At 41.2% G+C, this 16,820-nt stretch overlaps 1 protein-coding gene across 1 annotated transcript in view; it reads right to left on the reverse strand.

Annotated features, from left to right (window-relative positions):
• Nucleotides 1-16,193, reverse strand: part of LOC135546297 (alpha-2-macroglobulin-like) — a 35,385-nt gene extending 19,192 nt beyond the window's left edge. Inside the window, exons 1-17 of the mRNA XM_064974627.1 lie at nucleotides 16,004-16,193; nucleotides 15,234-15,414; nucleotides 14,743-14,899; nucleotides 14,068-14,120; nucleotides 12,828-12,848; nucleotides 12,348-12,513; nucleotides 12,145-12,229; nucleotides 10,836-10,986; nucleotides 10,595-10,715; nucleotides 8,593-8,702; nucleotides 8,276-8,446; nucleotides 7,710-7,943; nucleotides 7,429-7,495; nucleotides 5,498-5,643; nucleotides 4,756-4,905; nucleotides 3,154-3,306; nucleotides 2,857-2,944 (exon numbers count right to left, since the gene is read on the reverse strand). Coding sequence (XP_064830699.1) covers nucleotides 2,857-2,944; nucleotides 3,154-3,306; nucleotides 4,756-4,905; nucleotides 5,498-5,643; nucleotides 7,429-7,495; nucleotides 7,710-7,943; nucleotides 8,276-8,446; nucleotides 8,593-8,702; nucleotides 10,595-10,715; nucleotides 10,836-10,986; nucleotides 12,145-12,229; nucleotides 12,348-12,513; nucleotides 12,828-12,848; nucleotides 14,068-14,120; nucleotides 14,743-14,899; nucleotides 15,234-15,414; nucleotides 16,004-16,089 — 2,140 coding nt within the window. The 5' untranslated portion in view covers nucleotides 16,090-16,193. The remainder of the gene's footprint in view (nucleotides 1-2,856; nucleotides 2,945-3,153; nucleotides 3,307-4,755; nucleotides 4,906-5,497; nucleotides 5,644-7,428; nucleotides 7,496-7,709; nucleotides 7,944-8,275; nucleotides 8,447-8,592; nucleotides 8,703-10,594; nucleotides 10,716-10,835; nucleotides 10,987-12,144; nucleotides 12,230-12,347; nucleotides 12,514-12,827; nucleotides 12,849-14,067; nucleotides 14,121-14,742; nucleotides 14,900-15,233; nucleotides 15,415-16,003) is intronic.
• Between the last annotated feature and the right edge of the window lie 627 nt (nucleotides 16,194-16,820).

Consider the following 16,820-nt stretch of genomic DNA (forward strand, 5'->3'; position numbering starts at 1 on the left):
ATCAATTCTTCTTGCTAACATGTAATCTTTGGAAAATCAAAAAAATGGATGACCTATGATTACGATTATTCTACCAACGGGACATTAGGAACTATAATATATTATGTTTCACTTCTGCACCAGCAGAACAGAGAAGCTACTTTTGGTAAGACAAGGGGTAGGGGTGTGTGTCTTTTTGTCATTAACAGCTGGTGCGCGATGTCTAATGTTAAGGTCTTAACGTATTGCTCGCCTGAGGTAGAGTACCTTATGATAAGCTGTAGACCACACTAACTACCAAGAGAGTTCTCATCTGTATTATTCGTAGCCATCTATTTACCACCACAGACCGATCTTGGCACTAAGACCACACTCAACCAACTATAAGGCCATAAGCAAGCAAGAAAATGCTCACCCAGAAGCGGTGCTCATAGTGGCCGGGGACATTAATGCAGGCAAACTTAAATCAGTTTCAACACATTTTTACCAGCATGTCACATGTGCAACCAGAGGGGGGGGGGACTCTAGACTACCTTTGCTCCACACGCTGAGATGCATACAAAGTTCTCCCCCGCCCTTCATTTGCCATATCTGACCATACTTCTATCCTCCTGATTCCTGCTTTCAAGCAAAAACTAAAGCCGGAATTACCAGTGACTCGCTAAATATGGAAGTGGTCAGATGGCACAGATGCTACTCTACAGGACTATAGAGTCCCGCTTTCAAGGAGCGGGACACTAATCCGGACGCCTATAAGAAATCCTGCTATGCCCTCAGACGAACCATCAAACAAGCAAAGTGTCAATGCAGGATTAAGATTGAATACTACTACACCAGGTCTGACGCTCGTCGGATGTGGCAAGGCTTGAAAACTATTACAGACTACAAAGGGAAACCCAGACATGAGCTGCCCAGTGACGCGAGCCAACCAGACTAGCTGAATGCTGTTAATGCTCGCTTCGAGTCAAGTAACATTGAAGCATGCACGAGAGCACCAGCTGTTCTGGATGACTGTGTGATAACGCTCTCAGTATCTGATGCGAGCAAGACCTTTAAACAGGTCAACATTCACAAAGCAGCGGGTCCAGATGGACTACCAGGACATGTACTCAAAGCATGCACTGACCAACTGACAAGTGTCATCACTGACATTTTCAACCTCTCCCTGAGTTTGTAATACCAACCACCAAGTTTCAAGCAGACCACCATTGTCCCTGTGCCCAAGGAAACGAAGGTAAGCTGCCTAAATAATTAACACCTGTAGCACTCACGTCGGTAGCCATGAAGTGCTTTGAAAGGCTGGTCATGGCTCACATCAACAGCATCCTCTCGGATACACTAGACCCACTCCAATTCGCATACTGCCCCAACAGATCCACAGATGAAGCAATCTCAATCGCACTCCACACTGCCCTTTCCCAACTGGAAAAAAAGGAACACCTATGTGAGAATGATGTTCATTGACTACAGCTCAGCGTTCAACTCCATAGTGCCCATGAAAACTCATCACGAAGCTAAGGACCCTGGGACTAAACACCTCCATCTGTAACTGGATCATGGATTTCCTGACGGGCCACCCCAAGGTGGTAAGGGTAGGCAATAACACTTCCACCACGCTGATCCTCAACACTGGGGCCCCTCAGGGGTGTGTACTTAGTCCCCTCCTGTACTCCCTGTTCAGCCACGACTGTGTGGCCAAACACGATTCCAACACCATCATTAAGTTTGCTGATGACACAACAGTGGTAGGCCTGATCACAACGATGAGACAGCCTATAGGGAGGTCGTCAGAGAACTGGTGCCAGGACAACAACCTCTCCCTCAATGTGAGCAAGATAAAGGAGCTGATCGTGGACTACAAGATTATGGGGGTGCCGAACATGCCCCCATTAACATCGACGGGGCTGTAGTGGAGCGAGTCAAGAGTTTCAAGTTCCTTGGTGTCTACATCACCAACGATCGATCATGGTCCAAACACACAATGACAGTCGTGAAGAGGGCACGACAAAACCGTTTCCCCCTCAGGAGACTGAAAAGATTTGGCATGAGTCCCCAGATCCTCAAAAAGTTCTACAGCTGCACCATCGAGAGCATCCTGACTGGTTGCATCACCGCCTGGTATGGCAACTTCTCGGCATCTTCAGTACATCACTGGGGCCAAGCTTCCTGCAATCCAGGACCTATATAATAGGCGGTGTCAGTGGAAAGCCCATAAAATTGTCAGAGACTCCAGTCACCCAAGTCATAGACTTTTCTCTGCTACCGCACAGAAAGCGGTACCGGAGTGCCAAGTCTAGGACCAAAAGGGTCCTTAACAGCTTCTACCCCCAAGACATAATACTGCTGAACAATTAATCAATTAGCCACCGGACTATTACATTGACCCCCCCATCTGATTGGTACACTGCTACTACTCGCTGCGTATTATCTATGCATAGTCACTTCACCCCTACCTACATGTACAAATTACCTCTAACCTGTACCCGCACACACTAACTCGGTACCGGTACCCTGTGTATACAGCTCATTAACGTTATGTTATTGTGTTACTTTATAATTTTTTATTTTATTTGGTAAATATTTTCTAACTCTTCTTGAACTGCACTGTTGGTTAAGGACTTGCAAGTAAGCATTTCACGGTAAGGTCTACACTTGTTGTATTCGGCGCATGTGATAAATAAAGTTTGATTTGATTTGTGTGACTATGTCTTTGTCTGTTCAGCTGTCTGACCCTATGGTTGAATAAACTTGGCTTGAGCTTTTCATAGTTGTCCGTTTTTACTCTGTTGTTTAGAACCTAACAAAAGCTATGTTAGAATAACAAAAACCATACATTTCCCAAGATTCACCAAAGACGTGGTAAGGAGGACATCTCACCATAGGAGTGATGGTACTCATTCCCCTTGTAACTTAGGCAGGAAGGTACTCTTATAACCAAGTTAGTTGCCAGCTTCAGTCCTAGGTTCTAGAAATATCAGAATCACAAACAAGAGAGTTCAATATTAATGAATGTCTCCGTTTAATTTTTCTATTCTATATGTATTTTTTGCCTCAAAAAGGCTATTTTAGAAATGTATAATTTAAGAAGATGAATGCATGGTAACGGAATGGTAACTGATTCTTATGAGAGGTGAACACAGGCTTCAAGTTAAAAGAAAACAAGGCAGAAGTTACCTGAAAAACTTCAAAAGGTTCATTTTTTCTGTCAGTTGGTCCATCTGGGTATGGCATTACATATCTCCTTGGTCTTACACGTAAACATGCTACTGGGTCTTGAAGCTCGTAGGGAATGTATGTTGTCTCCTTGACTGGTAACAAATCAAATATCTGGAATGAGATAATAAGGAGACGTGAAATGACCTTGTTCATTGGGCACTAAACAGAAGGCAGTGACTACTTGGACTTGTCTAATAAAAAATGCTCAATGTCAACAGTGAAAAGGCAACCCCCGGGATGCTTGCCTTCTAGGCAGAGTTGCAAAGAAAAAGCCATATTTCAGACTGGCCAATAAAAATTAAAATATTAAGATGGGCAAAAGAATATAGACACTGGACAGAGGAACTCTGCCTAGAAGACCAGCATCCCGGAGTCGCCTCTTCACTGTTGACGTTGAGACTGTTGTTTTGCGGGTAATATTTAATGAAGCTGCCAGTTGAGGACTTGTGATGCGTCTGTTTCTCAAACTAGACACTAATGTACTTGTCCTCTTGCTGTGCACCGGGGCCTCCCACTCCTTTCTATTTTGGTTCGAGCCAGTTTGCGCTGTTCTGTGAAGGGAGTAGTACACAGCGTTGTACGAGATCTTCAGTTCCTTGGCAATTTCTCGCATGGAATAGCCTTCACTACTCAGAACAAGAATAGACTGATGAGTTTCAGAAGAAAGTCCTTTGTTTCTGGCCATTTTGAGGCTGTAATCAAACCCACAAATGCTGATGCTCCAGATTCTCAATCTCAACTAGTGTTATTGACTTATTTATTGTTTACTCCATGTGTAACTCTGTTGTTGTCTGTTCACACTGCTATGCTGTATCTTGGCAAGGTCGCATTTGTAAATGAGAACTTGTTCTCAACTAGCCTACCTGGTTAAATAAAGGTGAAATAAAAATAAATAAAAAAATCAGCACAACAGTTTTCAGCTTTGCAAATATAATTGCAAAAGGGTTTTCTAATGATCAATTAGCCCTTTAAAATTATAAACTTGGATTAGCTAACACAACGTGTCATTGGAACACAGGAGTGATAGTTGCTGATAATGGGCCTCTGTACGCCTATGTAGATATTCCATAAAACAATCTGCCGTTTCCAGCTACAATAGTCATTTACAACATTAACAAAGTCTACATTCTATTTCTGATCAATTTGATGTTATTTTAATGGACATTTCTAAGTTACCCCAAACTTTTGAACGGTAGTGTATGCTGCTGACTCATGTGAGTATAGTGTAGAGAATCATTGTGCCATCTAAACCACTGTGAAATATTGGTGTTTCAGCTGTTTGAAGATTGTGTACAAAACCAAAAGTAAAATAGAAATAGCACACAGAACAGATATACTGCTTCTTAGACTTGCATTCACGTAGATCTATAACTCACATTTCCACTTTAAGTACCAATATGGATATAATTTCCAGCACACCAAATGGCCCACTGCGAACAGACCCACTCCAAGTCTGCTAGTCTTCTAATTCCCCTGAAGCTGGTTGTTGTGGCCAGCACCACAAAAGCTTGTTTATATGGTGGTATGACTGTTGACATTCACTTCAGTGAGCTCTGTTACCTTGTCAGCATCCAGCCTCTTCCCTGGTTCCATGATGTGAACACTCTTGTCCACAGCACTGAGGCCACAGAGGGAGCCGGGCTGGGACGAGAGCTGCAGGGTGGTCTCCTCCCCTGGGACTGCTTTTGAGGGTGAGAACTCCACAAACACCTGGCACACAGGACATACATAGGTGTACATGATACACCTTTAGTGTGTTGTAAATATATACCATTTGTGTTAAAGTGGTCGCTAGCTAGCTCGCGTACTCCCTTTGGCGTCAGCATGAGCATTGCGGGGATGCATTACTATTTAGCATGCTTATTAGCGATTAGCATGTGTTAGCTTTTGTCTGTGGTGCTAGGCAACTTTCGGTTGTAGGTCGCTCATGCTTATGTTTTATAATGTGTTGATCTTTCTACATTGCTCCATTGTTTATTTGTGCATCTAGCATGTGTTTGGGTCCAGTTTAGTTTGTTGACATGCAAATAGGCATATTTTTCCCATACAGTTCTATAGCCTAAGTTCTCCTATATTTTCTTTTACAAAACCACAATTAACGTTAGTATCAGAGAGGGTGGTGTTGTATTTCTGTGTGTGGATCTTCATTAAACCCTAGAACTAGAACTACTGCTTCCTGCTCGTGTTCTGAACGGACACCTGTGGTGGTTGCTTCCAGCCTAAAATCCAGCACCTACGTTTTTTCATCGGTTCTTCGAATTCATAAACAACCCATATTTTTCACATACATATACACACACACCTTGTGTCTGAAGCATTTCTCAGTGGGGAAATTCATGCTGTGGGCGATTATAGCCTCGCTGGGTAGCATACTGTACACCAGGACCTGTACCAACGGCGTCATCTCTGGAACCACATCCAACTTCAAGGTGACTTCACCCTCAGTTACTGCAAAGCAAGAGTATATCACACTGAGTACATTTACATGCACCGTAATAATTCGATATTAAACGGATTATGGTTGAAAACAGATTATGCAATAGTCACTTTACTCTTTATCGGTGTAAAGCCAAACTCAAAGAAAGCATACACCGATTAAAACACCAGGGGCATATAAAACGTTGGGTATGCACAAAATATGCCCCTAAACATGCATGCCTAGATTTCACTCAAAAGTTGGTATTTATAAAAACTGAATTTGAAGTGGGAATGTGCCTGTCCTCCTGTAGACTTCAGACCATGCGTACGCATGGTCGATGTATTTTATCTTTGCATTCTAAAATATGTCTATTTCTAATGATTCATTTAATTACCATGATCATTGCAGAATAAATCCTCACCTTTTCTGGCTGTGACGGTTTCATAGGCTACCCACGAAATAGCCTATAGGCCTAGGATAGGCTACTTGAATTTCTCAAACATAATACAATAATCATGCAGAATAAATTCCTCACATTTTCTGGCCATAATGAGTTCATATTCCCGAAGTAGCCACACAAGAAATTACCATGTGCATCGCACATGTAATTGGGCTTATTAGATAGGCTATTATACTGTAATTTCACGTTTTTTTTACTTTTCGCATTGGACAGGGAGCGGGGTTTATATAACATACAGTATTTAACAGGTGAACAGCAGTTGATTGTTTGTATTGAAGTGTGTAGGCTACCACTAAGTAGGCCTACTGTTTTCATTTTAGACAATGTTTCAGAATTCGTGGGCAGTGCAGCATATTTATGTTTAGGGAAAAAATTATGCAAAACATTATTGCATTCAAACGATATTTTTGTATTTAACCTTTATTTAACCAGGTATGCCAGTTGAGAACAAGTTCTCATTTACAACTGCAACCTGTGATCTGTTTAGAAGTCCACAACAATTTTCAATTGGTTTTGTCTTTCAGAAATGGCCAAATGTCACTGCAAAATAAATAATTCTGGAAACACCTCCAAAGACATTTGATCAAGTTCAACATGACTATTTCCTGTAGCAACTGTCTTGGCCTAATTCCAATACCATAAAATATGAACGATGGGCGTTTCTTATGAGGAGTTATAATGCCCGTTGATGCGCGCGCAGTTTCATAACAGGTCTGATGTATAATCAGAAACATGCTTATGTATGGCATGCACCAAGTTTATGTATCTCAATATTTGTGTGTATGTGCAGTCTTTTCAGAAATGGTGCACGCAGATATTTAGTGTTACATTTACGCAACGGTTATGAATGAGGCACCTGGTTTTCTGTACAATCATTCAAATTATTAATATTTATAAATACCTTATTCGGTGATGTAAACACATTAATGGTGTTCCAGCAGTGTTTTTGATCTGCTCATGTGCTAGCACCAGCCGAGCAATCTGCCTTCTTTAGCGCAAGGGAATTGAGTTTGAATGTATGTGTTTTATAAGTCGTTTTCACATACAAACTTTAAATGTTCGAACTCAGAATCAAATATGCTTCCCAAAAATAGCATGGTGGCTGTGGTAAAAAGTTTATTTTGAACTTGGCTGAACGTTTTTTTTATCAGTAGCCTGATTTCAGACTTCCATGTTAACAGGATTATTAGGGAAAGTGTTCTTCTTGCAAAGCATGTAAACATTTTAATCTAAGTGTTATATTAATCTGCCTAGCCACAATAATCGCATGATTGTACGTATGTAACCTTACACACTGTCATTGTCATCAAGCACCTCTCAGTAGGTCCATAATTACTGAATAAATCATCCTCACCAGGACTCCCCTGCTGTACAGTAATCTTCATATGTCCATGCTGAAGTATCACCCCTCTGGATAAGGCCTGAAATAGGGAAAAACAGTTTTCCCATCAAGTCAGGAATAAGTAGATGATAAGTAGTATTGGTGTTGTATAGGGACATCCTTCCTTTAAAGGTGAGAGGCTGGGACTATGTCTGAATTGACCCTGTTCAAAATAGTGCAGTATGGAATAGGGTGCCATTTCGGATGCACCCTGGGTTTGCAGCTTGTCACAACTTGTTTCTGGTTCTACTCACCAGGTAGATGACATCCACGGAGCCCTTTGGGACGGTCTCCCCTACGATAGCATACTGGATGGTGATTGACACATCCTCCCCACATGCCAGTGGTTTCTCCGTCTTCTGAATAGCCAGAGAGCTGGACGTTTTACTGTGAGGGGCAGTGGGCTGGATCAGTGAGAGTACGTGGTGCCCCCTGTTGAAATAGGGGACCCTGTATCTAGTGTTCTCTGCTTCTGGTGTGTTGCTAACCTGGAAAGCAACAGAAATGGTGCACACAGATATTTAGTGTTAAATTATTGCATTCAAACTATATTTTTTTATTTAACCTTTATTTAACCAGGTATGCCAGGGAAGAGAGAGTATAACGAAAGGCCCAATCCCAAAATCGACCCTTAGAGCTCCACCTCACCCTCTTATAGGATAGGTGGAAGTTTCACCATACTGCTTATTATACCAATGGAATCTTCTCAGATCTCCACAAGAGCATGATAGACCTCAGGGTGTATGGTCAATGGGGTGATTTGGGATTGAGCATAAAGAGTCTCAGAATCTTTCAAAACCTTAGAAGGAATCATACTTACGATGAGGTTAATATCCTCTTTGGGCATAGTGGTTGTGTTGAGGGAGAAACTGGCAATACCATGACTGTCCGTGGTTAGGTTCTGGAGATGATGTGAGGACCAGCCTTTCTTCTCCAACAGGTAGACTAACATGTCAGAGATAGGTGTGTTGTTGAAGTGAACAACGTTTATCTGAGGAAAAAAGGAGTAATGTAATGCTACATCTGTTTGTCACTGTTACCTACCATTAGTAGTTAAGTAAACAGGAATGTCAAAGAACAAATGGCATCCACAATTCAACAAAGTACAAGGAACAATAACACTGGATCTGGACTTACCTTGCCCTCGATAATTGATCCATGCTCATATATTTTGGGTGTGTCGACAAACGTGAGTTTTCCAATCACATAGGAGAGCGCTATGTGTTTTTCCTCTGACCGTGTAATACCTGTCAAAGGAAAACAAATGAGAATAGGATGGTTTATTTAACAAGAATACATGCCACCATGATGCACAATGACCGTTCACAATGCAGAAGTCAATTGCAGTGCAATTTACACAATATTTTAAAACATGATTAAAAACATATATACAGTGGGGCAAAAAAATATTTAGTCAGCCACCAATTGTGCAAGTTCTCCCACTTAAAAAGATGAGAGGCCTGTAATTTATCATAGGTAGACTTCAACTATGTCAGACAAAATGAGAAGAAAAAAACCCCAGAAAATCACATTGTAGGATTTTTAATGAATTTATTTGCAAATTATGGTGGAAAATAAGTATTGTCAATAACAAAAGTTTCTCAATACTTTGTTTTATACCCTTTTATGGCAATGACAGAGGTCAAACATTTTCTGTAAGTCTTCACAAGGTTTTCACACACTGTTGCTGGTATTTTGCCCCATTCCTCCATGCAGATCTCCTCTAGAGCAGTGATGTTTTGGGGCTGTTGCTGGGCCACACAGACTTTCAACTCCCTCCAAAGATTTTCTATGGGGTTGGTGGCTAGGCCACTCCAGGACCTTGAAATGCTTCTTACGAAGCCACTACTTCGTTGCCCGGGCGGTGTGTTTGGGATCATTGTCATGCTGAAAGACCCAGCCAAGTTTCATCTTCAGTGCCCTTGCTGATGGAAGGAGGTTTTCACTCAAAATCTCACGATACATGGCCCCATTCATTCTTTCCTTTACACGGATCAGTCGGCCTGGTCCCTTTGCAGAAAAACAGCCCCAAAGCATGATGTTTCCACCCCCATGCTTCACAGTAGGTATGGTGTTCTTTGGATGCAACTCAGCATTCTTTGTCCTCCAAACACGACGAGTTGAGTTTTTACCAAAAATATATATTTTGGTTTCATCTGATCATATGACTGACATTCTCCCAATCTTCTTCTGGATCATCCAAATGCTCTCTAGCAAACTTCAGACGGGCCTGGACATGTACTGGCTTAAGCAGGGGGACACGTCTGGCACTGCAGGATTTGAGTCCCTGGCGTTGTAGTGTGTTACTGATGGTAGGCTTTGTTACTTTGGTCCCAGTTCTCTGCAGGTCATTCACTAGGTCCCCCCGTGTGGTTCTGAGATTTTTGCTCACCGTTCTTGTGATCATTTTGACCCCACGGGGTGAGATCTTGCGTCGAGCCCCAGATCAAGGGAGATTATCAGTGGTCTTGTATGTCTTCCATTTCCTAATAATTGCTCCCACAGTTGATTTATTCAAACCAAGCTGCTTACCTATTGCAGATTCAATCTTCCCAGCCTGGTGCAGGTCTACAATTTTGTTTCTGGTGTCCTTTGACAGCTCTTTGGTCTTGGTCATAGTGGAGTTTGAAGTGTTGTGGACAGGTGTCTTTTATACTGATAACAAGTTCAAACAGGTGCCAATAATACAGGTAACAAGTGGAGGACAGAGGAGCCTCTTAAAGAAGAGGTACACAGGTATGTGAGAGCCAGAAATCTTGCTTGTTTGTAGGTGACCAAATACTTATTTTCCACCGTAATTTGCAAATAAATTCATAAAAAATCCTACAATGTGATTTCTGGATTTCTTTTTTTTCTCATTTTGTCTGTCATAGTTGAAGTGTACCTATGATTAAAGGGCCTCTCTCATCTTTTTAAGTATGAGAACTTGCACAATTGGTGGCTGACTAAATACTTTTCCCCCCACTGTATATAACATTATTGTGTAGCACCGAAGGTCAAACACAGGTCTCCACAATCGAATTAAACATATTGACATCATGCCTTTCACTCTCAATTTAAAAAATGTGTTTTCATTTGATTGCAGGCAAATGTTGTCATCTCTTTTCCCAACTCTAGATTCTTGTGATAAATGACTTGCCTGTCCCCTCCTCCTCTACTTTTGCATTAAAACTAAACCTGTCTATGAGCATTTTCTCTCCAGCATTCTTTGTGAAAATGGACATGTTGAAGACATGAGAAGCACAGCCAGTTTTGTCCATCTGGGAAAAGCAAGCAAAACCACAGACATTAAGAACTGATTTAACCACATCACATTAAAATGTAATATGTTGGTAAAGACAATTATACTGATGATAGTTTCTTCAGGAAAGCATACAGACCTCTATTGACTCTTTGTGGCAGGGGGCTGTATAATCAGGAACTCCTTCTTGAGTTTCCACATCAAATCTCATTGATATCAATACATCGTTCCTTAAAGGTCGGCACAACTCTACCTCTGCTTTTCCAGGTACAGGCTGTCCATACGTGTATCTGATTTTATTTCATAATGAAAAGCATCAAAAACATCATAGATTTCCTACTTAGAGAGACATAGTATATTATAAACCTCATATGAGACATTACAAAGGCTCATACATGCTGCTTACAACAAGTTAAAATGCATTATACCTGCAGGCTTTCTTTAAGTCAAGTACTTTCAACATTGTCAATGCATCTAGACCTGTATTGATAAAGCCTCTCAGTGTATGAGTGTTGATTTAGGATCAGTGTAATCGTTTGTGTCACACGTCTCGGGAGAGACGAAGGCCGAAAGTCATGCGTCCTCTGAAACACAACCCAACCAAGCCGCACTGCTTCTTAACACAGCGCGCATCCAACCAGGAAGCCAGCCGCAACAATGTGTCGGAGGAAACACCGTGCGTCCTCTCTCTAGCAGCCTTGGTTGGTTGGCGCGCCCTGCCCCCGGCCCGCCAGCCACAGGAGTCGCTGGAGCGCGATGAGACAAGGATATCCCTGCCGGCCAAGCCCTCCCTAACCCGGACACTGCTAGGCCAATTGTGCGTTGCCCCACGGACCTCCCGGTCGCTGCCGGCTGCGACAGAGCCTGGGCGTGAACCCAGAGTCTCTGGTGGCACAGCTAGCGCTGCAGTGCGTGCAGTGCTCTAGACCACCCGAGAGGACCAAATACATGCATATTTAAGTATTTGTTTCCAAATACACTATTTCACAAATACCCCTAGGACCAAACAGACATGGGTTGAAATGTATGGAGTATTACAATATTTGGATGATTTCCAAATACATTCCAATACTGAATTACTTGTATTTTTTTAAAGTATTAATTTATTCAACTAGGCAAGTCAGTTAAGAACAAATTGTTATTTACAATGACTGCCTACCCTGACCAATTGTGCGCCACGTTATGGGACCAATCACAGGTAGATGTGATGCAATCTGGATTTGAACGAGGTACAGCAGTGACACCTCTTGCACTGACATGCAGTGGCTTAGACCACTGCACCACTCGGCAAATACTTACTTTAAGATGTATGCAAAATGTAATTAAAATAATTAAATTAGTATTTGACTCAAAGTCTACATTTGCTCAATGCGATTAATTAGACAGTGACATTAGTGGAGTTACACATAACAACAGTACATTGCAAAACGGCGATAGTGTAGACTCACGTTGCACACACTTCGACTTTATACTCCTCTTGAACAATGCTGATCTCATCGGTGAGGTTCATTTTGATCTCAAACTTTGGCAAAACTAGATATAATAGAACAGCAGTTAACTCATGAATGTTCCTGGATTGTGATTTAATGATTCAACTGCCAGATCCATAATATTACCTAGCATGAAAGGTAAATAAAGAAGCTCAACTTACCATATTTTTCTACCTTGAAGTGATGGTATATTTTGTTATCACCAATCCACACTACAATAGCATAGGATCCTACGGGTGCTTCAGAGTTCAGGGGGTGAGAAAGCTGCAGAATGTTGCCGCTAGATGATGTATTGACCCACTGGCCAATCCTGTTCTGATGAATATCCTGTTTATTCATAGAACAAAGGACACATTTAGCAGGGCACAAGACTGTGGAACGTTCAGATACAAACATGTTATGTAAGCCAAACATGCCTGTCTGACATGTAGAATAAGGAGTCAAGTCAGTTCTATTCAGGAAATTTCTATCTGCAATGTTCTGAAGTTTGCTTAGTGAAGGTGGCCCAGATGTGTTCACATAAATCTGATATGGAGTCTTCTGGTAACTGCCATGTGGAAATGAATGATGACCTACCTAGCTGGTGGAGTCATCGTCTTATCATGTTGTAGTATTTTTGACAAGACTAATAAGGGTCTTACCTCAAGTTCCACAACATTGTACTGTGAAGGGCAAAGACAAAATGTTGGTTAATGTTTTATGAATAACTAAAATTCCCCCAAAATGAACGGAGAAGCAAAGCTGTCTACAACTATAGGAATCAGGCAGGTGCTTGGGTTTATCTCCTCAACTAAATATCACAAGTAGTATTTGCACTGGGACTTTAATATAAATTCAGTAGATTAATTCAATCTCAGGAAAAAAATCCCATACATTCCAATCTGACGTACAGTAAATTAATTGAAAATCCCATGTCCTGTGGTGAATGTTTAAGGACCCTAAAATACACACACGCAGGTTTATTTAGAGAACCTCTGCAGAACCTTTGCACTGAGTGCAATGATTCTCCAATGTTTGTGTAGCCTTATCAAACAGACATGGCCTAAAGATTTGGATTTTGCCCCATAGTTGTTCAAAACATTTCCCATTTCCAAAGTCTTATTGTTCATGGAGTACTAACGAGATGTGTATAACATGTTGTGGCTACATTACATTTAACATTACATTTAAGTCATTTGGCAGACGCTCTTATCCAGAGCGACTTACAAATTGGGGAATTCACCTTATGACATCCAGTGGAACAGCCACTTTACAATAGTGCATCTAAATCATTTAAGGGGGGGTGAGAAGGATTACTTTATCCTATCCTAGGTATTCCTTAAAGAGGTGGGGTTTCAGGTGTCTCCGGAAGGTGGTGATTGACTCCGCTGTCCTGGCGTCGTGAGGGAGTTTGTTCCACCATTGGGGGGCCAATGGTGGAACAAACTCCCTCACGGCTAGTTGATTACTGAATTAAAATAACCATTTACAGTATATTGTCCATCATAAGCCTTGTCCCTGTCCATAAGGCAGGAGCCTATGTCCTGTTTCTGTAGAGTGAAGGAGCCTGGACAGGATGCTAGTCTATTGCTGGGCATTAACCTCAATCCATCTCCTTAATGTTCAGTGCCAAGTAGAGAGGCATCTGATCCCGTTCTTTGGTAAGGCTCGACACCCTAAATCTTCCATTCTCAAGGAGGACACTAACCACAAGTTAGTTGGTTGGACAATATTGTACATAGTGTTACATAATACCTGATTGCTACATCTATCAGACAGTAATGTGAAGCAATCCTTGAGATTCTTCTGTATTTGTCTTTTTTTAAGTGGTTGAGATACTGATCTAAATGAAGACGAAATAGATGTCATTGTTTTCAATATTCAATCATTTTCAAGACTCACCAGCTGATTGACAGGGCTAAAATTGGTATCCAAGGCGATCACTCTAAACTGCACTGTAAAAAGACAAAGACAAGCACTCAATGAGAAATTTAGAAGCATAATTTAGCTAACTTTCCCAGATTTTCAGAAATCCCTGTTGAAGGATTCCCAGATTCCAGGAATCTTTCGACCAGGATTTCTGTAAAACCTGGGATTTTTGGGAAAGTTACCAGAATTTTGCAAGACAAACTTTTGGCAGCTACTCTGGATAGTATTTTACACTGTTGGTACTAAGGCCCCAATTCAATCAATTGCAGTTAAAGGAAAACTGCACTGAGTTTGCTGAAAATATTTACACTATCAATATAAGTTGACTGAGAACACATTCTCATTAACCGCAACGACCTGGGGAATAGTTCCAGGGGAGAGTAGGAGTGATGAATGAGCCAATTGGAATCAACGGATAATGTCCAGGAGAAGAACAGTTTGTAACATTTGATATGTTGGCTCAAATGCCAGTGTACATATTCTGAGTGAACCTGCAGTGGATTTGTTCTTTATCTGCACCTGATGGTGCTGTTTCAAGTGTCTCTGGGATGACAGAGCAAACCATCATAGAAACATGCTCCCACCTAATTGTCCTGTTTCTTAGCAAGGAGACTAATTGTGTAGGTCACTGGCTCTGTGTAAAATTACCTGTTTGTCCTGGGTTGTAGATTGGTTTATCCATTTGGATGAATGTCATCGGACTGTAGGGTTTGATCATGACCTTTCTCTCCTCTGTCGATAGAAACGTTTCACCTCGAACCTCCACCTTAAAGTTTTGCACTTCGTCACTCTCCACCTGAGGGGCCTGTCAGTGAGACAATGAACCAATAACATATCATCCAGTGTGGCTTAGTTGGTAAGAACGTGCTGCAACAATGTCAAGGTTGTGAAGATTCAATCACTTCTCCTTTCATCAATGTGTTTTAAAAATGCTTTTTCTTTAGTAGTTAATGTAGTAGTTCATATTTTTTATGCCAAATTTCAGCTTGAATCCCAGAAAAGTTTTGGTAGGCCACCACATTAATATTTCCCATCAAATAAGATAGCATTGCACTAAAATGAAGAGATGCATCACAAAGCTGAGAAGTACTGTATACTCTTATTGGAATGGTTCTGGATGTCGACCAGTGCTGGCTGACCTGAAACTGGAAGCAGCGGTGAAACTCTTGGTCAGAACTTTCTTGGAGAAGAATTTTGCTCTGCTCATCAACAAGCAGAGATATGGTCATGACCAGGGTCTCGTTGGGCTGCAGAAGACTGGCACAAAGCTTGGCCTCTGAGCCTGCTTGGATCACTGCAGGAATGGCTACCATGTAAACCCTAGAGAGAACATATGCATGCACAGCAGCAAACATACAGGGAAATCAGTACAAAATGAGAGTGCACCTCTAAACAAGAAACTACAGATGTAGGATCTTAATTTAACAAGTATTGTTATAGCAAAATAATCCTGAAGCAACACGATTTGAATGTTTTGTCCATAATGTTGCTTGATATGTGATTCCGCAATTAGCTGGACAAAAGTAGGCTACAGGTTGCATGAAAAGTGCAATACTGTTAATATAACCATGTGTTCGTACAGGTTTTCAATTCATTTATGTCAAACACAATGCTCGTCTGCATTTCCTGCGGCGCCATGCAAGTAAAATGTGTGTACAGAGTACATGTAACAACAAAATAAAAACGTTTAATTTTGTCCTCCAAAGAGGAGGGGTGGGCCCAAAAAAATAAATAATAATAATTGAGATAAAAAAAATAAAGATTCCTTTTTAAAAAGCCTATACTTATAGGTGAAATGCACAGAACAAATATCTGCAGAAAGGGTAGATGAAAAACAGTTATAAATTTGCTCAGGACGAGACGCCACATCTGATTACTAAATTCTAACTGGCTGTGCAGATTTACTTACGGTCTTGGAGTTTCTTGACAGACACAAAGCCAGTGAAAGCAGGCAAAGAATATCCATCTCCAAACGTGAAGCCCAGAAGGAACCATGACTCAATGAGAGAAATAAAAAAACACCAAGTCAGCCTATGTCCCAGTATTCCTACTGGCAAGACTTCCCTACTGCACTGTGTAGAGTACAAGCAGGGGAACTGGTGTAGCCAGGTTGAATGATTGAAGTTAAAGCCTTGTGAATGTTTGACCAATTTGTGTCAACAACAGTGATTTTCAGTGATTGGCAGATTCTCTGGCATGTAGACTACACATGCACCATCAATATACATACATACAGTACAGTGCAGGACATCGGCTTGCACTATGACCTGATTACATCTCAATAGTTTGCATGCAATGCCTGTTTTTTACTTTGTCCATATTAAAAATATATATTTAACTTGGCAAGTCAGTTGAGAACATCTTATTTACAATGATGGCCTACCAGGGAACAGTGGTTTAACTGCCTTGTTCAGGGGAAGAATGACAGATTTGTACCTTATCAGCTCGGGGATTCAATCCTGCTACCTTTTGGTTTCTGACCCAACGCTCTATCCATTAGGCTACCTGCCGCCCCTTTATAATATACAGTGGGGTCCAAAATTATTGGATCCCTTGATAAAGATGAGCAAAAAAGACTATAAATAATAAATAATCTAAATAAATATTACAAACATTGAGCTACAGTGGCAAGAAAAAGTATGTGAACCCTTTGGAATTACCTGTATTTCTGCATAAATTGGTCATAAAATTTGATCTGATCATCATCTAAGTCACAACAATAGACA

Source organism: Oncorhynchus masou, chromosome 9, assembly GCF_036934945.1.
Source record: "Oncorhynchus masou masou isolate Uvic2021 chromosome 9, UVic_Omas_1.1, whole genome shotgun sequence".
Classification (NCBI taxonomy): Eukaryota; Metazoa; Chordata; class Actinopteri; order Salmoniformes; family Salmonidae; genus Oncorhynchus; species Oncorhynchus masou.